This window comes from Pongo abelii, chromosome 4 (genome assembly GCF_028885655.2).
Source record: "Pongo abelii isolate AG06213 chromosome 4, NHGRI_mPonAbe1-v2.0_pri, whole genome shotgun sequence".
Classification (NCBI taxonomy): Eukaryota; Metazoa; Chordata; class Mammalia; order Primates; family Hominidae; genus Pongo; species Pongo abelii.
Window position 1 is genome coordinate 116,330,801 of NC_071989.2, and position 25,401 is coordinate 116,356,201.

Below are 25,401 nucleotides of genomic sequence, written 5' to 3' on the forward strand. Positions count from 1 at the left end.
ATACAGATCTACATCAAAAATGCTCTGACATAGGACATAGCACAGAAGCTACTTTTGGAATAACTCTTAAAATCCCAGTACTTTAAAACACTGGCCTATAGAACAAATGGCAGGTAATCTATCTGACCTCATCGTTTTACAATGGAATAAAAAGCCACCCAAAGAGGTTCTCTGTCCAAAAAGTAGAGAAGCAGAATCTGGTACAGGGAAATTAAAGAAGCAGAGGAAATATACTTAACTGAGGTTTCTAGATAATTAATAACTATATGCTCAAACTAAATATGACTTAAAAATAGCTTTGTGGCATGCACTATACAGAAGTGATATAAAACCTATCACTAGAAGAGACAGACACATACAATATGCTAGACCCTCACTACAGTTGTACTCTTCAAATCTATTTGTATAGTCAACACAAGAGTTTTACAGCAAATGCAAACTATACCTATGTAGGTACATGACACTTGTCTCATTCAAAAATAACTGAAACAGAACTCAAAGAATTCTCTTTTGGGAAAATTCTACATCTAAGGCCGGGCATGGTGGCTCACACCTGTAATCCCAGCACTTTGGGAGGCCGAGGTGGGCGGATCATGAGGTCAGGAGTTCAAGACCAGCCTGACCAACATTGTGAAACTCCATCTCTACTAAAAATACAAAAAAAATTAGCTGGGCGTGGTGGCTGGCACCTGTAATCCTAGCTACTCAGGAGGCTGAGGCAGGAGAATTGCTTGAACCCAGGAATTGGAAGTTGCAGTGAGCTGAGATTGCACCATTGCACTCCAGCCTGGGCTACAGAGCAAAACTCCATCTCAAAAAGAAAAAAAAATTCTACATCGAAGTCCTCAGTTCTCTGCTTCACTATAACTCATTTAAGGCAAATCATTATCCTCACTTTCCACATGAATAAAATTTCTCCCTCATAAACACAGGAATCCTTCCCCTTTTCTAAAGTTTATCTTACTTAAACCAGTGCCACAAATAAAAATGTTCTACTATCTTACTACTTTGTGTAAAATGGTTAGTTCATCCTGTAGCATTATAGATACAATTATTTTAAATAACTTAAGAAGAAATTTTCCCATTAAGGTCACATAAAGAACAAAAATGTAAAATAAACCATAACATCAGCAGAAACCATCAGCAGAAACTTACAGAGGCATTACATCCTTATAGTTACATCAAGGACACAAAAGCTATGTCACACAAATATACAAAGACAATGCTGCCATCTAAAGGCCAAGATATAATATGAAAAGATGTATGTATACTCAAATACTACCAAAATAGCTTGATATTTTAAGTCAGCAAAGTTTATATGAAAATTATGCTATGATTATTTTTAGACTCTGCAATTAAGCTATAATACTCTTTTTGAGAATATTCAGTTTATTAAGAGAATTAGCAAAATAATTTGACTGATGATCAGTATTTGTCAAAGCATAGTTGAAATTCTTTTGGCATTCTTTCTGACAGTGTTCTCTGTACGTACCTGTATTAGTTGCTAACTTAAAATATTTGTTGTTACATTACTAAGAATAGGTGTCAAAGTAAAAACATCCTAATTACTTAAAACTGTGGCTTCGCAAGTATTTAAATATTTCTCCTTATTTCATAAATTTTAAAAATACAAACTTCCTACAGGAGGTTGGTTATCAATATCTCAATTATCCAATAAAGAGTTCAAATTATTCTAAATTTCCTTTTGTAATAAACTTAAATGGGAAGAACTGTAGTGAATTAGCCTTTAAGACTTAGCAAAATGACCTCAAATTTCCAATGAAATGAAAATGTTAAATAAAAAAAAACAAATACAAAACTGATTCCCTTAGCATTTACGTATATATTTTTAACGTACTGAAATATTAGAAAAAAACTAATGTGAACATAACAAAAACCTTAAAAACATAAACAGTTGCTTTCTTTGGGAAACCATTGGCTAAAAATTGTTTGATGTGCCAATAAAACTATTTCTTTATGTTTACTCAACAAGAAACATAGAAGTGAACAAATATCCTATTGCTTGAGAAATAGAAAACTTCTAAATTGAGATCACCATCCTTTAATTTACCTTGGATGTAAAGTGAAAACCAAAAGTTAGGTAACAAATACAGTTGTGATGCCATAAAAACTACTATGTTTTACATATCTCCTATAAGTCAGACTTCGTACTAGACAACTTAAAGATACGGTGTCATTTAATCCTCAAAACTATAACTAGCAAATAGACAGATTTCAATAACCTCATTTACAAATGAGGTGTAAAGAACTCAAGTAACTTTCCCGGGGTCACAATGCAAGTGAGTGGATACCAATATTCAAAAATTCAGTCTAACACAGACCTAACTTCTCTTTACAAAATCCTACTGTCTCAAGAATGACTATTACATAAAAATTATTAGATGTTATGAACTCCAAGGGGAAATAAAAAGATCTCTTCATTTTTGAAATACAACTAAAAAAGCAAGTCTTCTTTGTGGTATACTACACATTCAGGACTACCCTGACAACATTTTCAAATACAGACATGCATTGCTTAATGACAAGAAAATGTTACGAGAAATGTGTCATTAGGTAATTCTGTCATTGTGTGAACATCATAGAATGTACTTACACAAACCTAGAGCACACAGAAAGCCCTGGGCCATATGGTATAGCTTTTATTGCCCCTAAGCTGCAAAGCTGAACAGCATGTCACTGTACTGAATACTGCAGGCAACTGTAATACAATGGTATTTCTGTATCTAAACATAGAAAAGGCAAAAATACAGTATAATAATCTTACAGGACCACTACTGTATATGCTATCCACTGTTAACCCAAACATTGTTATATGGCCCACAACTGTATGTACGCTATTTTTCAATTTTAAGAACTCCTACTGGTGCATCCTAGTGACAACTTTTTCTTTTAACTGATGGGATGTACCTATCATATACAAACATAAATGCTTTGGAATATTATTCAGCCATAAAACATAATAAAGCTCTGATACATGATAAACACAAATAAGCCTTGAAAACATCATGCTAGCTAAGTGAGACACCAGAAACAAGACCACGTATCATGTGATTCCATTTATACAAAATATCTAGAATAGGAAAACCCATAGAGATAGAAAGTAGATTAGCAGTTGCCAGGGACTAGAAGAAGGGTAAATGGGGAAGGATAGCTAATGGGCACAGGATTTTTTTAGGGGTAATGAAAATATTCAAAAATTAGACATTGGTAATGACTGCACAACATGGTAAATATACTAAAAACTGATGAGTTGTACACTTTAAAAAGGTGAAATGTATTTTATGTGAATTTTCTCTCAAAAAAATTGTAAGATTTTTAAGCATAATACATTAAATGTGTCTGCATTACCCATGTTCATGCTTAAAATATAAAATCTATGTAATTGCTCTATTATATGCTCTAACTTATTGAATCCCATTTTTTATGATACTAAGTAAAAGGCTCTATTTTACAAGAGTACATTTTTCTGGACAATAAAAAAAATTCTAACTGTCTAGAATTATTATAATCCCGAGAGATAGCAGAAAGAACTAGACAACCATAGACTTATGTTTGGCAAACAGATTTGATTTTTCCAATTTACCAGTATTAGTTCACTGTCCACATTTAGAAAAGATGCATTAGCACATGCTAATGAGGGATTTTTAACACGCAAGTACCACATACAAACACCATCTATTCAGTTAAAAGATTGATTTATAAAATCATCGCTTTAAACGGATTTTTGCTTTTGATTAAGTAGTATTTGAACCATCACAAGAAAATAAGCAGAAAAAAGTCATAAATGAAAGAATTCGAAGGTTAGGAACAAAATGAACAATACGAGGATGATAACAAGTACTTACTAATTTGTTTTCCTGCATGTATATCCTTTGTAATTTCAGACAGCCCTTAGCTATGACGATCATGCCTTCATCTGAGATCTTGTAACACTGGCCGAAATGAATATCTTTGAGTTCTCTGCATTTTGAGCCCAGCTGTAAACAAACAGATTTAGCTGAATGCTCAAAAAATAACAAAGGCAACATATTTCAAGTGAGATTTTCATATAATTTTTTGAAAATAACCATGTCAGAGTTAAATATTTGTTACTTGTAAAATAAGATAGAATGTAAGCAATCCATAACTTAAAAACAGTGCCGTACAAACATTTTTAATCTTCTAATTTACCTCTCTGTTTCAACCAACTCATATTACAAGCCCACCAAGGTATGTATATTCCTTAACAGTTAAAAATTACATATCTATAACTCCAGTATTTTTTTTTTTAAGACAGGGTCTCACTGTGTCGCCCAGGCTAGAGTGCAGTGGCTCAATCATGGCTCACTGCAGCCTCAACCTCCTGGGCTAAAGAGATCCTCTTACCTCAGCCTCCTGAGTAGCTGGGAGTATAGGTGTGTGCCACCACATCTGGCTACTTTTTAAATTTTGTTGTAGAGCTAGGGTCTCGCTATGTTGCCCAGACTAGTCTCAAACTCCTGGCCTCGAGCAATCCTCCCATCTCAGCCTCCCAAAGTGCTGGGATTACACGTGTGAGCCACTGCACCCAGCCTCTCTTGAGTCTTAATAGTGAGGAAAAAAATATAATGCTTAAAGGAATAAATTATGGTGTATTCATAAAACTGAATATTATACAACCACTACAATTGGAACAAACATTTGACAAAATGTATGTAAGCTTTTATAGTATAATCCAATTTTATAAAGAAATTATGCATATTTAAATGCATACATATGTATTTGTGCACAGAAAAGGGACTGAAATACACACCAAGGTGTTCACAGTGGTTAATTCTGATTAGTGCATGAGTGAGTTTTTATTCCCTTCTGCCTATGAATCTTCTCTAATTTTTTTAATAAACATTGCTTTTGTAAGAAAAAAAAAACTTCCAAGTTCTGTCTCAAGTAATGACATCAGAAATATATGTGAGTTCAGTTACTTTTCCAGGGGTGGGGATAGATATAAACTATATTATTATAATCTAGGCTGCACTACAACCAATAACATATTCCTATAGAAATGTAAACTCCATGAAGACACCAGCTTGTCTATTTTGTTAAATAAGGTATCTCTGGTGCCCGGTATCTTACACTTAGTTGATACTTAATAAATATTTGTTAAATGAATGAAAAGGCTGATCAGGATTATGCACTATAAAGCAGCTCATTTTAAATGGGCAAATACAAGAAACCATGATTTTGGCCTCATATACTACTAAATTCCAGTTAATTCAGTGGTTCTAACTGGCCCATGGAGAGAATTCAGGGGTTCCAGGAAAGCAGATTTTTTAAAAGTGCATGTTCATTTTTTATGTTATCCTCCAAATGAACTTTAGCCTTTCCTTATTATATGAAAAACACTGCAGTAGCTTAGCAATACCTGAGACTTTGTAAGCAATAGAAATCAAAGATTATTTCATATATCACTGTTGCAGATACCTTGAAATATTTTTCATTAGTAGTCATCATGCTCATTAGCTATCAGATTTTTATTGAATTCATTAAAAGAGGCATATATATTTCTATAACAAATGTTGAGGAAACTAAATCCAAAGCCAACAGTGGGAAAAGCAAAGAAGTCTACTAAAGAACTCTCAACAGGCTCACATATGTCTGGCAGTGAGGCTGAGGTTGGGGCTAAAAATACTAGAATTCTTGAAAGTCTGTTTAAAAAGTGGTTAAATCCTTAGATCACCTCCCCATTACTGCACAGCCTGACCTTGCTGTTTTTCCCACAATGGCAAAAAAAATGTATCTCTCTGGGGAGAGCAAAACATAGGGTTTTTGGACTGGGGTATACCACATATAGCTGAGAACCAAAGCACAATGCTGAAAATATGGGGATTTGTGAAAGTTTATACAGTGAAAATGGAGGAATTCAAATAAACATTTCTAACCCATTTTCCAGAATGAAAGGATATCAACTTCCAGACTGAAAGGGCTTATCCACGTGTCCAGTACAAATGACAAAAAGAGACACATGGCAATGCAAATCATCATAAAGTTTCAGAAACAGGAGTTTAAAGAGATTCTACAGACTTAGAGAGAGAAACTTCATAGAAAGGATTAGGATGAAAATGCAACAAACTTCTTAACAAAACTAAAAGAAAGCAACAGTCCAATGCCATCAAATTCTGAAGATAAATTATTTCTACCCTAGAATTCTGTACTCGGGATTCAGACTACGAATTAAGTGTAAAAGCAGAATTAGAGATGTTTTCAGACATACAAGTTATCAAAAGATTTACCTCCCATATACACTTTATCAGGAAGGTATTGGAATCTGTGCTCTATAAAACATGAGAATACACCAAGGGAAAGAAAACATGACATCTGGGTAACAGAAGATCTAACCCAAAAGCAAGAGAAAGAAAATCTTAAGGATAACGGTGGTAAGATACTTAGATGACCACTAATGCAATCACACTTGTATACGAGAAGTCCAGACTAGACTATCCCAGGCAAATCTGCTGTAGGGCAGTAAATGTAATTAAGTATTCACATATACACATACTAATGCAACTGGAGGAAAGCTTTGGTCTTCATTAGTGTTAAGAATATAAAAACTAGGTAAAGAAATAAAAAGACATTTATTAATTCCAATGAAAACAAAATGCTTTAGAGAAAAAAGGTAGGTACATAATTATAGAATGTAAATACTGAATACTTATTTAACAAAAATTATAATAGAATTATGTTGGAAGGATGAGAGGATAAGACACAGGGAAGGAAGTATAAGTGAGCTAAATCCTTATCTTTGATACAAGGAATCAGCAATAAACAGTCAAAAGTGAGTAAGTTTTTTAAAAAATACAAACAGACATGGCAGGGGAAAATGTTTTCTCACTCTGTAGGAAGCCCAACTAGTCTGATTCCCGGTCTCTCCACTGATTATTCTGTATTTAATAAACTGAATATTTTCAGCTCGTATGTATACTTCTTCCCCTTGTGAATAAACTGCACACAGGGAGCAAGCAATCTTTACTTCTCTATTTGGGGCCACTCTGCTGGTCAGCCTAGTTAGTCAATGACTAGTCAGCCAAACTCCAGAGTCAGGTTAACAATCCCATTTAGCACTGTTTGTAAGCAACATTCTCCACCTTAGATTTTCTGAGTGCTAAAGCTGACATCTTGCTCCTTCATCACTATTTCTTTGTCACACTTATCAATTTGATAACATCCTGAGCAGTGTATAGGAGGCCCCATGAGACCTCAACAGTTAGTACATGAGCTAGAAAAACGGAGAAATAAAAGAAGAGAATCTACATATCAACAGAAGGAATAAGTGTGGTTTTTGGTGAAGTCTTAGACATCAATGTGTGTGGACAAGTTGGTAGAACCTCAGGTTAAGACACGTAAATCACAGCGCAGCAGGCTGGGAAAATAATTTAAACTGACTACATGGTGTTTTGACATTGAAAAGTAGCTTTGGTGGCTTTATCTATAAAGAAACGACTTTTCATACAGGCCACATGGATAACCACACAAAGATGAGAACCATGCGGATGGCATATGCAGAAATTACCAGCATGTGAGGTAAAGTCAGATATGGGGAACAGTGCTATTATGATTTACTACTACTGAGTAAAACCATCATTTAATCTCACTGCAGAAACTGATATTCTGTTTTAGACATCACTGGATATAACCAGCAAGACCGGACCCAAATCAGTGCCTATCTGCACTACTCACCATTACGCCATCCACAAATGTCCTAAGTTCCAGACTATCCAAGCACTGTAAAGTCAATCATTATAACTGATATATTTACAATTTGGCTGATAGTCTTTAAATTTCTCAATGTTGTATTCATCTATGACCCACAGAAAAACATTCAGAGGGCATCAACCAAATCCTACAAAAGCATCACCATTAGGATGCCTTAAATCTAGCACAATTAGTACTCTATCTAAAAACCATAGAAATAGAATACAATTCTTTTTTTTTTTTTTTTTTTTTTTTTTGAGACGGAGTTTCGCTCTTTCGCCCAGGCTGGTGTGCAGTGGTGCGATCTCGGCTCACTGCAACCTCTGCCTTCTGGTTTCAAGCGATTCTCCTGCCTCAGCCTCCCGAGTAGCTGGGACTACAGGCACCCGCCACGACCCCAGGCTGATTTTTGTATTTTTAGTAGACATGGAGTTTCACTATGTTGGCCAGGCTGGTCTCGAACTCCTGACCTCATCATCTGCCTGCCTCAGCCTCCCAAAGTGCTGGGATTACAGGCGTGAGCCACTGCGCCTGGACGAATACAATTCTTTTAAATAAAAAATTATCTATCCAGGAAGACAGTGCTAGAGACACTGGAGCTCTACTCTGTCAAAAGGGAGAAATCCTGTTAAGTGCCCTGGCGTCCAGCTGAGACACCAAAAAGATGGTATCTTGGGAGCAAGAACTATGCCCTAGAATAAGGCCTATTCTAGATGATCCAAGTTAGAGGGATTTGGGAAACACCTTGGGCTTTCCACATAATAAAGCATAAAACTGAACACAAACAAGAAAGGATGATCATTCAGTAACTGTAACGCTTGCTTTAAAAGAAAAGATTTCTGGTTTTCAGTCTCGCATGTAAGGAGTTTAGAAGTTGCCACTCTGTTCTAAAACATAAAAAGCTGAACACACTGAAAAATTAACAATTCTTTTTAGATCCATCAGAGAAATGAAGACACAGACCAAACCACTGCCACAAAACTGCAGAGACAGGCAGATGCAGAGAAGCACAACTCACCAGAAGAGAAACTACTACCAGAAACCTCAGTGGGAACCAAGGCTAGAGTAGGAAAACCTGAACTCTGCATTTGACAAAATACTGGAGGCACAGCGTGGATAAGTCTGATAATTAAAAATTCCAGGGGGACCTAGTTATAAGACAACACTCATGCTTTTGTGAGTCTTATCTACAGGAGCTCTACCAGGTCTTCATGGAGAATACTGGAGAGAAATCACCTCATGCATACAGCAATGAGAGGAGAAAAGTAACCATTTTGAAATATGCCAGAGCATTCTATTATTTTTAACAAGGCCTGTCCTCAGGAGGAACTATTTTACCAGAGCCTAACCTGTGGGAGTTTTGTCAGAGCCTAACCTTCCTAGGGGAAGGGAAATACTGAACTCCAGCCAGTTGTAGCCTTCCATGTAAGGAAAGGGATATACCGAACTCCAGCCCTCTCTAGCCATCCCAGCCCACCTAAGGGTAAGGGGTAAAAAAGAAACACTGGTAAAGGTAACCCAGTGGCACAGACTTGCCAAAATATTAAAACCTAATCCTAAAACTATAGATCATTTCTCCTCTCCCCACACCTAACCACTACATTACCAAAGGCCCATTTATGAAAGTTGCATTTCCCAGTATAGGCTGAGTATCCCTTATCCCAAAATGTTTGGGACCAGAAGCGTTTTAATTCTTGAATTTTTTTCAGATTTTTGAATATTTGCATTACATTTATCAGTTAAGCATGCTTAATCTGAAAATCCAAAATCCGAAATGTTCTAATGCGTATTTCCTTTGAGTATCATGTCAGCACTCAAAAAGTTTCCAATCTTGGAACATACTGGATTTTGGAGTTTTGAATTAGGGACATTCAACCTGTGCATCATGTCCACCTTTCAATGAAAAATTAAAAGGCATACTAACAAGGAAAAGACAATTTCAGGAGACTGAAAAAAGCATTAGAACCAGAGCCAGATACAGCAGGAATGTTGGAATTACCAGGCCAGAAATTTTTTAAAACTATGATTAATATGTTAAGAGCTTTAATGGGAAAAGTAGGCAACATGCAAGCACCAATAGGCACTATAAAAAGATACCTTAGTAGATGGGACATGGTTAAGGAAAAAGTCTGAGTTTGAGAATATAATAGAAAGTTCCAAAACTGAAAATCAGTAGAAAAAAGACTGAATAAAAATGAACAGAATATCTAAGAACCACAGAACAACTACAAAAGGTATAACATAAGTGAAAAGTGAATGCCAAGAAAAGAGACAGAGACAGGAACAGAGAAACATTTGAAGCACTCGTGACTAATAATTTACCCAAATTAAGATCAGATACCAAACTACAGACCCAAGAAGTTCAAAGAATACCATGAAGGAAAACTGCAAACAAACAAAGAAAAAACTACACCTAGGCACATCATTTTCAAACTACAAGAAATAAAAAGTTTAAAAAAAAAAGTAAGAAATCTAGAAAGAAGCCACAGGATAAAAACACCTTACCTACAGAGGGGCAAAAATAAAAATTATATCTAACTTTTCCTTAGAAACCACGCAATCAAGAAGAAAGTAGAGTGAAATATTTAAAGTTTCGAGTGAAAAAAAACCCCAACAACCTAGAATTCTGTAGCCTGTGAAATTATCTTTCAAAAGTGAAGGAGAAATAAAGACTTTCTCAAACAAAAAATGAGGGAATTTGTTGCCACTAGACCTGCCTTGCAAAAAACGATAAAAGAAGTTTTTCAGAAACAAGGAAAATGACACAGGTCAAAAACTTGGATCAATACAAAAAAAGAATGCATCAGAGAAAGAATAATGAAGGTAAAATAAAAACTTTTATTTTCCTTATTCTTAATTAAGCTAGCAGATAACCATTTCCTCAAAATAATAACGATGTATTTCAGCATATACACACAGATATATATGCTTATATATGTGAAGTAAATAATATCAATAATATAAGGGATGAAAAACTTTATTTATTTATTTATTTATTTTTGAGACAGTCTCACTCTGCCCCTAGCCTAGAGCGCGGTGGCGTGATCTTGGCTCACTGCAACCTCCGCCTCCCGGGTTCAAGCAATTCTTGTGCCTCAGCCTCCTGAATAGCTGGAATTAGAGCCGTGCACCACCACACCTGGCTAATTTTTGTATTTTTAGTAGAGACGGGGTTTTGCCATGTTGGCCAGGCTGGTCTCGAACTCCTGACCTCAGGTAAGCCACCTGTTTCAGCCTCCCAAAGTGCTGGAATTTCAGACATGAGCCACCGCACCCAGCCAGAAAACTTTAAAATATTTTGTTATTATAAGATATTTTCACTACCTGTGATGCAGTACAAAGTTATTTGAAAGTGGAGTTGGTTATAAATGTATATTGTGAATTCCAGGATAACCACTTTAAAAAGTAAAAGAAAAAAAACCAACTATGATTGATTGCTAAGGAGAGAAAACTGAATGATTAAAATGCTCAATTACAACCACAAAAGGCAGAAAAAGTATGGAAGACAAAAATATTAGCAAAGAACTAGGGCAGCAAATAGTAAACATTAACAGATATGGTAGATATTAATCCAACTACAGAAATAATCTCTTTAAACATCAGTGGTCTAAAAACACCAACTAAAAGACAGATTGTCAAAACGGATCAAAAAACAAGACCCAACTCTATGTTGTCTACAAGAAATCTACTTTAAATAGACAGAAATATATAAATTAAAAGTAAATGGATGAAGAAAGATATGCCATATTAATACTAATCAAAAGAAAGCAGAAGTAGCTATATTGAGTTCAGACAGAGCAGGCTTCAAAGCAAAGAATGTTATCAGCGATAAAGGGGGACATGACTTAATGATAAAGGAGTCAACACTCCAAAAAAACCCAGAAATCTTTAAGACATATGTACCTAACAACAGAGCGTCAGAATATGTGAAGCAAAAAATGACAGAACTAAAAGGAGAAATAGATGAATTCATTATTATAGCTGAAGACGCTTACCACATGATCCAGCAATCATGCACCTTGGTTTGTACCCAAAAAAGTTGAAACAATTATGCCCATGCAAAAACCTACACACAGAAGTTTATAGTAGTTTTATTTATAATTACCAGAACTTGGACATGCCCAAAATGTCCTTCAGTATTTGAATGGATAAACTGTGGTACATAACAGGCAATAGGATATTATTCATTGCTAAAAATAAATGAGCTATGAAAAGACATGGAAGAACCTTAACTGCATACTACTAAGTGAAGGAATCCAATCTAAAGGGGTTACATACTATATGATTCCAACTGGAATAATAAACATTCCGGAAGAGTTTACAAAGACAATAAAAACATCTGGGGTTGCCAGGAGTTAGAGGGGAGGAGTGAATAAATAGGCAGAACACAGAGGATTTTTAGAGCAGTGAAAATACTCTATACTGTATCTGTAATGGTAGATACATGTCATTATATATTTGTCCAAACTCATAGAATGTACAATACCAAGAGTGAACCCTAACATAAATTATGGGATTTGGAAATAAAGATATATCAATGAAGATTTATTGATTATAATAAATGTGTCACTCTGGTGAGGGATACTGATAATGGGAGGGGCTATGCATGTGAGGAATAGGAGTATGTAGGAAATATGCAAAATTTCTCAATTCTGAAATGAACCCAAAACTCCTCTTTTAAAGGCTTTTAAAAGTCAAAAGAGCATTCACAAAAATTAGGCAGCAAACAAAATTTCAAAATTTCAATGAATTCAAAAGTGATCTGAACAGTGAACAAAACTGTAAATTAAGAGAGTTGTAAATTGAGAGAAAAAGTACTTAAAAGCAATCCTTCAGAAATGCTTAAGAAGAATTACAATTATTTACTAAAATAAAACTGGGAACAGCTATAATAACTTCAGACAGAGCAGACTTCAGAAGAAGAAAAGTTATCAGGGATAAAGAGAGACATACATAATGACAAAAGGGACAATACTCCAGGAAGACATAATAATCCTTAACATATATTCATCTCACAAGAGTGTCAGAATATGTGAAGCAAAAACTGTTAGAACTACAAGGAAAAATGGATAACTTCACTATTAGAGACCTTAATATCCTTCTATCTGAAATGGAAAGATCCAGCAGGCAGAAAATTAGTAAAGGCATAGTTCAACTCAATGAAACCATTAATTGGATATAATGGATATCTAGAGACCACTTCATCCAGTAGTAGAATACACATTCTTCTCTAACTCACATGGAATATTCACCAAGACAGACCGCATTCCAGGTCATAAAACACACATTCACAAATTTAAAAGAATAAAAATTATACAATGTCTGCTCTCAGACTACAATAGAAATAAAATAAAAATCAATTACAGGAAAATGATGAAAATATTCCCAAAAAACGTAGAGATTTAAATAACACTTTTTTTTTTTAAATTTTACTTTAAGTTCTAGGGTACACGTGTACAACGTGCAGGTTTGTTACATAGGTATACATGAATGACACGTTTCTTAATAACATGTGGGCAAAAGAAGAAACTTCAGAAGAAATTTTAAAATATTTTGAACTAAATTAAAATAAAAATAAAACATCAAAATTTATGAGATACAGCAAAAGCAGTGTTTAAAGGGAAATTTATAGTTTTGGATGCCGTTGTAAATGAAATCGTTTGGATTCTATTTCTTTTGGGGTGTGTAGAAATACAACTGATTTTTTTGTATTTTGATTTTGCATCCTGCCACTCTGCTGAAATCACTTATTAGTTCAAATGCGTTTTTTGTGGTTTCTCTGGGGTTTTCTATTCATAAAATAATGTCATCTTCGAATACAAATAGTTTTACTTCTTCCTTTCCAATTTGGAAGCACTTTATTTCTTTTTCTTGCCAAATTGCTCCTTAGAACTTTCAGCACAATGTAAAACAGGATTGCCAAAAGCAGGCATTCTTGTCTTATTCTTGATCTTAAGGAAAAAGTTTTCCACCTTTTATCACTGAATATGTCAGCTGTGGGTTTGTCACATATGGTCTTTATTATGATGAGGAAGCATCACTCTATTCCTAGTTTGATAGGTTTTTGTTTTGTTTTGTTTTTTCAAGAAAGGTTGCTTATTTCACCAAATGCTTTTGTACACCAATTAAGATGATTTTTTTTCCTTTCATTCTCTTAATGTGGTATATTACATTGATTGATATTTGTATGCTGAGCCACCCTTGTACTCCTTGGATAAATCATAGTAGATTACGGTGTGCTGAATTCAGTTTGCTAGCATTTTGAAGATTTTTGCATACTCGTTAAAGATACTTGTCTGTAGCTGTTTTTTGTTTGTTTTGTACTTTCATTTTTGTAGGGTCTTGGGCTGGCTAATGCTAGCCCCACAGAATAAGTTAGGAAGTGTTGCCTCCTCTTCAATTTTTTTGAAAGCGTTTGAGAAGGACTGGTGTTAATTCTTCTTTAAATATTTGAAAACATTCATCAGTAAAGCTATGGTCCTTAGTCTTTCTTCACTGGAAATTTTTTTAACTGATTCAATCTCCTTATTTATTATAAATATATTCCAATTTTCTACCTTTTTCTTTTTTTGTTAAGAGATGGGGTCTTGCTATATTGCCCTAGCTGGAGTGCAGTGAATATAGCCTCAACCTCCTGGGCTCAAGCAATCCTCCTGCCTCAGGCTCCTGAGTAGCTGGAACTCAGAATTTCTACTTCTTGGGTCAGTTTTTCTGGTTTCTGTATTTCTAGAAATTTTTCCATTTCTTCTAGGCTATCCAATTTGTTGGTATGCAGTTATTCATGGTTTTCTCATACAATCCTTTTTATTTCTATAAAGTCAGTAGTAATGTCTACTCTTTCATTTATGATTTAATAATTTGAGTCTTTTTTTCTTAGTCAATCTAGTTAAATGTTTGTCAGGGTTTTTAAAAATCTTTTCGAAGAACCTAGTTTGATTTTCAATAATTTTTTTCCATAGCTTTTCTGTCCTCTATCATGTTTATCTCTGCTCTGGTCATTATTTCCTTCCCTCCACGAACTTTGGGTTTAGTCTGCTCTTCTTTCTCAAGGTGTACGCTTTGATTACTGCTTTCAGATCTTCTTTTTTAATGTAAGCTTGTACAGCTATAAACTGCCCTCTGAGCACTGCTTTTGCTACATCCCTTGAGTTTTGGAACGCTGTGTTTTCATTTTCACTCATCTCAAGATATTTTCTAATTTCCCTTGTAATTTCTTCTATAATCCATTGGTTGTACAAGACTCTGTTATTTAATTTCTACATATCTGTGTATTTTCCAATTTTCCTTCTATTATTGATTTCCAGATTCATTCCATTATGGTTAGGGAAGACACACTGTATGATTTCAATCTTTTTTAAATGTATAAAACTTGTTTTGTGATCAAACATATGGTCTATTTGTGAGACTGTTCCATGTGCACTTGAGAAGAACGTGTATTCTTTTGTTGTTGAGTGTACTGTACATATCTGCTAGGTGCAATGCGTTCATGGTACTGTTCATCCTCTGCTTCTTTGTTAATCTTCTTCCTGGTTGTGCTATTCATTATTGAAAGTGAATTACTTAAGTCTCAAACGATTAATGTACAACTGTCTGTTCCTCTCTCCAAGTCTTTCAATTTTTGCTATATATATTTTAGGGATTCTGTTGTTAGGTACATATATGGTTATAATTGCTATATCTTCCTGAAAGATTAATATTTTATTATTTATCAATATATAATAATTCTGTCTCTTGGATCCCTTTTGGACTTAAAATCTGTTTTTTGGATAATAAAACAGCTATTATAGCTCTCTTCTGGTGTGGAATATCTTTTTCCATCCTTTCAACCTCTATGTAGTTACTTTTATCAGTTTTCTTTATTCTTCATATGGCTTTCAATTACCGTCTAGCATCTTATTTCAGCCTGGAGGACTCCCGTTAGCATTTCTTGTAGGGCAGATCTATTAGTAACAAACTCCTTTAGCTTTTGCTTATCTGGAAATATCTTAATGTCCCCTTGAGTGCCCCCCTATTCTTTAACAGTTTTGACAAATATAGAATTCTTGCTTGACTTTTTTTTTCTTTCGACACTTTAAATATTGTTAGCCCACAGCTTTCTGGCTTCCATAGTTTCTGATGATAAAACAGTTGTAAATCTTATTGAGGAGTGCTTGTATGTGATGAGTCACTTATCTTTCGCTGCTCTGAAGATTCTGTCTTTGACTTCTGACAATTATACTGTGTCTCAGTGTATATCTCTTTGACATTATCCTCCCTGAATTTGTTGAGTTTCTTGGACGTATAGATGCATATCTTCCACCAAATTTAGGAAGTTTGGGCCATTATTTCTGCAAATACTCTTCCTGCCCCTTTTATTTCTCCTTTCCTTCTGGAATTACCAAAATGTGAATGTTTTTCTGCTTGATGGATGTCCCACCCATCTCTTAGGCTCTACTTATTTTTCTTCACTCTTTTTTTTCTCTTTCTTAGACTCAATAAATTCAATTGTCCTATCTTCTTTCTTCCACCTGCTCACTTCGGCTCTTGAATCCCTCTGGTAAATTTTTTATTTCAGTTATTGTACTTCTCAGCTCCAGAATTTCTATTTGGTTCTTTCCATAATTTCTAGCTCTTCATTGATATTCTCAATTTGTTCATACATTATTTTCCTAATTTCCTTCATTTCTTTGGCCACGGTTTCCTTTATGTCTTTGAGCATACTTCAGATAATGGATTTAAAATCTTTAGTAAAATCTTTAGTAAATCCAATGTCCAGGCTTCCTCAAGAATGGGTTCTATTTATTCTTTTTTGTTTAAATGGGCAATACTTTTTTCTTTGCATGCCTTGTAATTTCTTGTTGAAAACTAAATATTAAAATATTGGATTATAATGTGGTAACTTGGGAAATTAGATTCTCCCCACTTCCCTACGCTTCACTGTTTTTGATTAATCAAGGCTTAGCTTGTGTTCAGCCAGTGTTTCGAAAGAGATTTCCTTGGATGCCAAAGCTTAAAAACAAAACTAAAACAAAAAACAAAAGCACTTATCCAAGTCTTTGCAGACTGGCTCTGTGCTGGGATATTTCTTTAAGACTTAGCCATACCATTCACAACTCTGCCTTGGCCTTTACTTCTTGCTTGTACTGGACCTAGCAAGCACACAGTGATAAAGTTTACAGTCTTCTTAGGTCTTTCCTGAACATGTGTCCTGCCCTGGGCATGCATGTGGCTTTCTAAATTCCCTTCTATACACTGAGGCTGATTGTCCTAATTTCAAAACAAAAACAAAAATAAAAAGAAACTCTCTCCCAGGCTCTTTGTCCTAGGTCAATTGTATGTCTCACCATAATCTATTGCCCAAAGAAGCTTGCCCAAAAGCAAGTTTTTTTCATTTGCCTTATACTGTGTTCAATCAATGCCCACTAATTTTCCTCCCTGACTGGGTTCTAAATTAGGTAAAACAGATATATAAGCACCTGCATCAGCCCTTCAAATAGCTCTCAGGTAGGTTGATCGGACAAATGAATAATTTGCAAATTAGGTCTGCTCTGCTCCCTCTGGAACCAGGGATCTGGGTCCCACACTGGGAACTCGGACTGTTATCTTCAAGACTGTTGCCAAGCTGGGGAATGGGTGAGGCACAGGCAAGTAAAAAAGCCACAAAGCATTCTTTCCACCTTTCAGTTGCATTTTTCTTGTCTCAGCATTCCTTTGGTTGCTATAAACCTTTGACGTTTCCAGAGTTCTGACAAAGTTGGATCCGATAGTTTAGGCTTGTTTTTCAATGTTTTTGTGGAGAGGTAGGGTTTTGGAGCTGCCTGCTCCAACATTTTGCTGATAGTACTCTAAGTAGTTATTTTTAAAGACCTAAAAATTGATAGCATAGCCAGATCAAAATGTACTAATGTAACATTTATTATTTTTGTACCATTTTATCTGAAAAAAGCCTACAGCGACTTATTTACAGAAATTTCTACTGAGCTCCATGAGCTGGAGTGTTAAACTGCTAAAACTGCATATAATTGAGTCACATTAATATAGTAACTTAATGTATACAATTTCTTAGATGTATTTTAATACTTTGACTACTATTATCATTTATTTGCTGGCAAGTGCTAGATGATAACAAAATATTAGGAAAATTGAAACAGCCCTTTATTCTTAAATAGATTTTTCCCCTAGATACATGATTGTAGTTTTAAAAGATATATACAATAGGAACACATTCCACTGGTAAAATTATTTTGAGTGACTATTATGAAAATAAAAATATAAATATTTCAGGGTGGTATTTCACAAAGAGGATAGTATTCAACCAAAACCAGCCTGATTTTTTTAGGTGCTTCACCATGCTTAAGAAATATTGTTAAGCAGAATCCGATAGTTAAAACATTAGAGTCTACATCTATTAGAGCTCCAAATTGAAATGCTATAAGCAACTGTTTTTGTAAACAAACTGACAGAATTCAAAAGGCACACATATTTGGTATCCGCTAAAGTCAATCAAAATTATAGCAGTTATAAAGAAAATATATTCTAAAGAAATTATCAATAAAATTTACATATATCAATCTAAAACATTTCTCAATTCTTACTGACAGAAGAGGGAAAAAACAGAAACAACTTAATCTGTAGAATTAACAATTCAGTCAATTGCTAAATTAATGAGTTCAAGAAAAAAATAACAGTCCCAGGCAAATCATCAATTATGACTAGTTCCCTCTTAGGCTTTCGTAACTCTATTATACATTTTAACATAACACTGTCAGTTTACTAAAACCATAATATAAATCCATAGTCAGATTTATGAAATATCACTAGGTCATAAAATTAATTTAGTGAGTGGGTCAAGGCCAACATTTAACATAATAGTATAGAACAGAATAGATAATATCCATGTGCATTGCACATAAGGATATGTATTGTTTCATAAAACTTAATTTCTATTTTAGGTATATATGAAAGCCATTCTCTTCTACTATACCCATAACACTATTCCATCAGAGGAAAGAGTCTATTATGAAATCAGACATACGTAGCTGTAGCGGTCTTAAGTACAGAAAAATATTCTCTACACTGCAATGAGATCCTATGTAATTACTTAAGAAGAAAACTACCTAAGGGAAAAAAATTTGTTTTGCTACTTTTATCAGAATATTACCTCACATGTAACTAATTCATAATTCAGAAACCATAAATATCTGAAGGAAACATCTAAGTAACAGGCTCCAAAACACCTCACATTCTAGAGAAGATTTACATAATTACTCTCAAAGTTGTAAATGTAAGATAAATTCATAATACTTGATTGGCATATTAAATGTTGCTCCTTCTCTACTTCAACCATGACTACGATCTTATTCTTTTTCACAAAAATTACTAGGTATACCCTAAGAAGTCTGCTAAACTACTACCTATTCGTGTTATATCAGAATTAAATATGAAATAGATTTAATCCAGTTCTTAATAAATACATACACCTTTTTAAAATGTTTCATTGTGAAAAATAAATTGCTGAGAAATTTCCATCAAAGTAAATAAAATCATGCTATATACACAAAATATATATTTCTTCATAAAAGATTAATTTGTTTAAGAACTTCATGAAATGCTTTGCTAGTAAATAATCCTGTAAATAGCAGAAATGAATCAAGAAAAATATTAAAACAAATAAGACTTTTTGCACAATATGCCTTTGCAAACAAAATAGGCTCCCTTGTAAGTTGGTAACATTCTTAATATATAAGTTGTACTGACACATCCAGTACTCACTATTTAGGATAGAGTCTTCCCAAATTTCTTCTCATACCAAGCTTTCAGTTAATTCATACATAAGGTTTAAATTTAAGGATATTCATCTGTTGAATAAATAATCCACTCTGAGCCAAGAAACCTTAAATGCCATTTCCAAAGGAAGTATAATAAACAGAAGGTATGCATAATACTATTTTTAACCCAGTTATTGTACCAAATAGAATTAGTCCTTTGTTCTAACTTTTATAATCTTCAATTTGGACTTCCATTTATCCCTTAAACATTTAGATATTTAAGCATGTATGTCATCTAGTATAACAAAAGGGGAATTAAAACGTTAATTTTTAAAACCTCATGCTGACCAAAACTACGCAGTTGCCCAAAGCAAAATGTGGTAAAAAATTTAAGTAACAAAAGCATAAATTTATAAAATGGCTGGTCACAGAAGTTCAGGCTCTCACTATAAAACAAAGCAGTTAATTTAATGATTATAACCATGGCACTCTAGTTAACTAATCTAAACAAATATTCATTAATAGGTAAAAAGGATGATTCACTTGAGTCTCTGGGAATTATTTTTAACATAACCATTTAAAATGTTGTTGCTAGAAAATATTTTGAATGAACTCAAGTAAAATCACTTTATAAATGCTAAAATTTACCTGCTTGAGTCCTTCATCAGTGAGTTTGTCCTGGTTGCCTACATGCACTTTCTGAAGTAAAGGACAGTGAGAGGCAACAGCAATAATAGAGGTGTCAGAAAGTTGTTTACACCTGTAGGCTGTATACCTAAGAAGTCCAGGACATTTAAATGCTAAAACACATACGCCATTATCAGACATACTGCGACAATCAGAAATGTTGATTTCAATTATATTCTGACTTCTTGATGCAATTTTTTCCAATAATTCATCAGTGACCTGTAAGAGAAAAAGCAATAAATTTAAACTTTTGTTAAAAATAAAAATGTATTTTCCGTTTTTTAATTAAATGTTCCACAATAAACAATATACTAATTAGATTATAGCATGAACAATACAATCAAAAGAGAAACCGTCTTAACATTGAAGCATAACAAGAATTTGGTATAATAAAAATATTGTAATTGCTCTTTGTCCCGAATTCTTGTCACAGATTTCCCAAAACTCTTGGAATTTCCTAAGCAATAGAATTTCTTTAGTTATTCATAACAAGCCCTTTAGACCATATTTGAGTTCATACTAATGAAGTGACTTAGAGTGGGAGGCCTAGATGGCTTCAGAATGGGGGCTGGTTACCAGAAAAACTAAACCCTTGATTAGAGGGTGATAACTTTCAGCACTACTTACAGGAGAGAAAGGAAGCTGGAGATTGGGTTATAAAAACTCAAATGACAGAGATTCAGATGGTAAACACATCAAAGTGCTGAGAGGGTGGTATATCCCATACCTTGCCTTCTGCACCTCTTCCAGTGGGCTGGCCCTGAGCTATATCTTTTATAATAAACCCGTAAATATAATAAGTATTTTCCAGAGTTCTGTGAATAGTTGTGGCTAATTATCAAAACCGAGAAAGAAATTAAGGGAACTCACAAGTTTATAATTGGTCAGTGAGAAGTTCAGGTGGCTTCTGGGACTTGCAACTGATATCTGAAGTGTGGGTAGTCCTGTGGGACTGAGCCCTTAAACTCAGTGATACCTCAGGGAGTTAGTTGAATTGAATTGTTGTACATCCAGTTAGTGTCAGAAAATTATCGGTTAGTGTGGAAAAACTCCACATATTTGATGTCAGAAGCGGTATCAGAAAACACCAACAACGGATATGTGTTCGTTTCATTAAAAGTCTAAAAACCTATCCTCAGTGGGAAAATTCAAATTCAGCAAAAACTCACCACAAACAAAACTATACTGAGATTTTCAATGTTTCACTTTCCATTTGTAACCCATGAAATAGTATACATCAGTAATAATGTTATATGAATCTTCACTTTTACACTTGATATCAGATGATACCACAGCATGTAAGTTTTTAATCTTTTACTGTTTCTATGAGAAACAATACCTCACATACAATTCATAGGTTGGAAAATACACCATTTTGCATATCAGAACACCGAAGACTAGATAGAAATGTCCACATCAAAAAGTTTTTCTCAGACGACTCAATTCATCTGGTGAAAAACTCAGATGGCCATCTGAATTTTTGTTTTAAAACCAGCCTCTACATATTCTGTGCCCAATCACCACATTTCCAAAATACAAAACAAAGTTAATGTTATTATTCAAGTCCTTTCAGTAAAAATAACGGAGACAGAAAATGCAAATGAAATTTAGAATAGAAGGAAAGAACTACACTGTTAAGGCAGCACTTGGAGTAACAGCCAAAGATAAAACTATCTTCGTTTATGCTTGTTGGAAACAGCATAAACACAGTTCTTGGAAAAGTTAAAACTCTGACATACCTCTCCTTTTATTTTTTACTTTTTCATCTCCACACCTTACTAACAGCAGCGGGCTGGGTGGGGAGGGGGTTGGGGTGGGGGACGAAGCTATTATTAGCCTGAGTTCATAATAAATAACTCAAACATTCAAGAGTAATGATGTAACAAGCTGATAGATTGCTTTACACATATCTGCTCTCCATTCTACTGCCCACAACTAACTCCCTCACCATTCTCCTTGGATATAAAGGTCATGAACCCAAGCAAGTAAATAACAAATTATCTTAATAGTTTTAACCTCTTACCAATGAAGGAGAAAAACAGAAAGGGAACAACTTATACACAAATCCTCGTGAGCTTGCTTAACTTGGTTAAAGTGTATGTTATACACACACAAACACATACACTACCAGTGTGCTGGAGCTGGCTTGTAGCAACTCAGAAGAGTTCATAGTGCGCCCCTCTTTCCAAATCTGCTTTCAATGGCATTGGTCATGGTGGGAGTATTTATGTAATAGAAATTGGCAAATACTACAAATCAGGGCTTTTTCTTAAAGACAGTTGCTAAACATATATCAGCACACCAGTAGTAATATATCATGGCAGAATTTAGAACACGTTTAGTACTTCAATAAAATGCTATTCTTATTGATATTTTTACACATTTCTAATGCCAAATACCATCAAGTTTTAAAAATGGAATCTAACAAGTCAAAAAAACTGTTTGCAACAAACACTACAAACTCTTTTTTCCTAATTTATGCCCCTATATAAACACATTAGGCAGCTAAGCAACAGGAAAAGTCCACCAAAAGAAAAGTTAAAGAAAAAAAAAAGGTTATCTTAGCCCATTTTACTTCCATTTCTTCATCTGTAAAGGAGAATAAATAATAGTATATACTCACAGAGCTGTTGGGTGGATCAAATGAACTAGTATGTATAAAGCCCTTAGAACAGTACACAGCAACAGAGGCAGTGCTACAGAAATGTTTGCCATCATTTTCTACTATTAAACTATCTGTAATATGATCTCCCACAGAAAGAAGTTTAATAACTTTTTGAAAAGGTAATGAAAAAGACAAAAAGACCTAAAAAGCAACTCTAAATTACCAATCTACATGAAAAACTATCTTGTTTACTATGAGAATCTAGCTTTACCTTGAAATCACATACACAAAAAACTACAAAAGCACAAAATTGTAGATTATAGTCATTTGAACTATCTTAAAAAACAAGAAGACAGTAAAGATTTCTGAAGAGGAATAAAGATATTTTTTGAGTAGGTCATATGAGTGTTACTTAGAATTGGATTCCATACCTGCTGACGACTACTAAGATCCAGCTGCTTCCAAAACTGGAAGTCTAAACAAAGGTCACGCCAGTACTTGCAAACCAATGATGCGGAAAGGCAACGCTCATCCAGTGACAAATTGGAAAATATCTGTGAATAAAAAGCGGTACCATATAATATGTGCTAAACATTTTCAAGGCACAGGAAAAGGTTTTTATTAGTTAGAAAAAGTTAACTTTGTAAAAAGAAAACCTTCTTGAATAAAAGTGGCCATTATTGTAAGTCACTGTAAGAGACCGACCACCTTAAAGAGAAACTATGATACAGGAGCTAAAAACGGACTGATGTCATATTTTCTGTAAGAAGAGGAGGGGAAGAGAACAGGCATGTACTGACACGTGTGTCCATGCATATCTTTGTGTTTGCTTATATTTAAAAAAAAAAAAAAAGAATTGAAAGCATTAACCAAAAACTAAAAAAAAAAAAAAAAAAAACTGTTTACCTTTCTGGGAAGGGAAAAAAGACTAGGGAAGAAAGAGTGATAAACTTGAGATTATTCTGAAGTTTCACAGTTTGACCTTGGAGCCACACGAACTTTTCATATGTGATTTAAGAAAAAAAGAAAAACAAAAGTAAATCATAAGAAAGGTACTTTACCTTTATGGTATCTTTTCCAAAATATTCATAACACCAATCTAATAATAAAGAAAATATACATACCAAATGTGGGACATTCTACAAAATACTGGATCAAAACTCCTCAAAAAATTCAAGGTCATGAAAAACAACAAAAAAAGAAAGAAATTATCACAATCCAGAGGAGACTAAGAAAGAATGACAACTAATGTTATCCAGTTAGATCCTGGGACAGAAAAAGACATTAATGGAAAAATTGGTGAAACCACATAAAGACTGGAGTTTAACTAACAGTAATGTACCAATGCTGATTTCATAGTTTTGGCAAATGTACCACAGTGTCAGAAGAAAATAAAATTAGGGGAAGTAAACAAGTGTGAAAGAAAAATAAGTCTCAGGACCCCAAAATCACTAAGCCAAAGACAAAAGTCAAGGTGGGAACTGCATCAGGCAAGCCTGCCTCCCATTTTATACCTAAATAAGATAGCTACAAGGATTTAAAAAAAAAAAAAAGCTACATACTTCCCTCACAATTTGACCACAAGGAAATTCTCTGTGGACCTCAAGATCTTGACCCTAAAGCAGTTCTGCTGAATTTCACCCTGACCATGTAAATTGATAGCTTCTCTTCACAGATATGGGACAAATGACAGACAGAACTCCATCATCCCTCTGCTCACCTAAGACAAATGCATATCTGATTGCTTCCTCTGCCATATTGTTTATGTAAAAATGGAGGTTCACTGAGTCAGACTAAGGCATAAGTGATTATTCCTCTACACCCCCTCAGGTGTAAATTGAGTATGCAGTGAAAGGCTGATAAAAGACCCAAAAGAATGCAACCTTTTATCTTTTACCTAGCTATAACCCGGTAGCCCTGACTTCGAGTCTGTCCCTCCTTTCTGGACCGAACCAATGTATATCTTATGTCTCATGTCTCCCTAAAATGTACAAAACTAGGCTGTGCCCAACCACCTTGGGCACATGTTCTCAGGATCTCCTGAGGGCTGTGTCACAGGCCACTTATCACTCATATGTGGCTCAGAGTAAATCTCTTCAAATATTTTACAGAGTTTGACTGCTTTCGTCAACACTGGATAAGGAATATAGGGGAAATCTCTGTACTATCATTGCAATTTTTCTATAAATCTGAATGTATTCCATGTCAAAACACCATATATTTTAAATGTATACAATAAAAATAAAATTATTCCAAAATAAAATCTATTCTAAAAATAATTTTTAAAAGTTACATCATAAAAAGATGGTTAGGGTCAGGATGAGGGCCAATACAAATCTTGGAAAATTAAAAGCTTTATCAACAAATACCATGTGTGGGCCACACTGAGATCCAGAATTGAACCAATTCTAAGAAGATACTTTTGGGACAATCAAATAAAACTGAATATAAAAGATATTAATTTAAAGGAATTATTAAATAAGACTAAACACTGAAACAAATGTGAGCTATACATTTAAGAAAGATTAATAAAAACAAGTAAGATAATTATTTACCCAGTTATTCCAGTTCAGGGTTGCAGGTGTCCAGAGGTCAGGGCACAAGGTAGGAACCAGCAATGGACAGGACACCAAT

General features: G+C 34.4%; 1 protein-coding gene across 11 annotated transcripts in view; it reads right to left on the bottom strand.

Annotated features, from left to right (window-relative positions):
- FBXL17 (F-box and leucine rich repeat protein 17) overlaps positions 1-25,401 on the bottom strand; it is a 526,088-nt gene that overhangs the window by 488,390 nt on the left and 12,297 nt on the right. For 10 of the 11 annotated variants that reach the window (XR_008525731.2, XM_024247520.3, XM_054556483.2 and 7 more), the window contains exons 2-4: positions 23,199-23,321; positions 20,124-20,381; positions 3,867-3,998 (exon numbers count right to left, since the gene is read on the bottom strand). Coding sequence is in view for 10 of the 11 variants with exons in the window: in XM_024247520.3 (XP_024103288.3) it covers positions 3,867-3,998; positions 20,124-20,381; positions 23,199-23,321 (513 nt within the window). In the remaining variant the exon portion in view is untranslated. The remainder of the gene's footprint in view (positions 1-3,866; positions 3,999-20,123; positions 20,382-23,198; positions 23,322-25,401) is intronic. The other variant, XM_054556479.2, reaches the window with a different exon arrangement.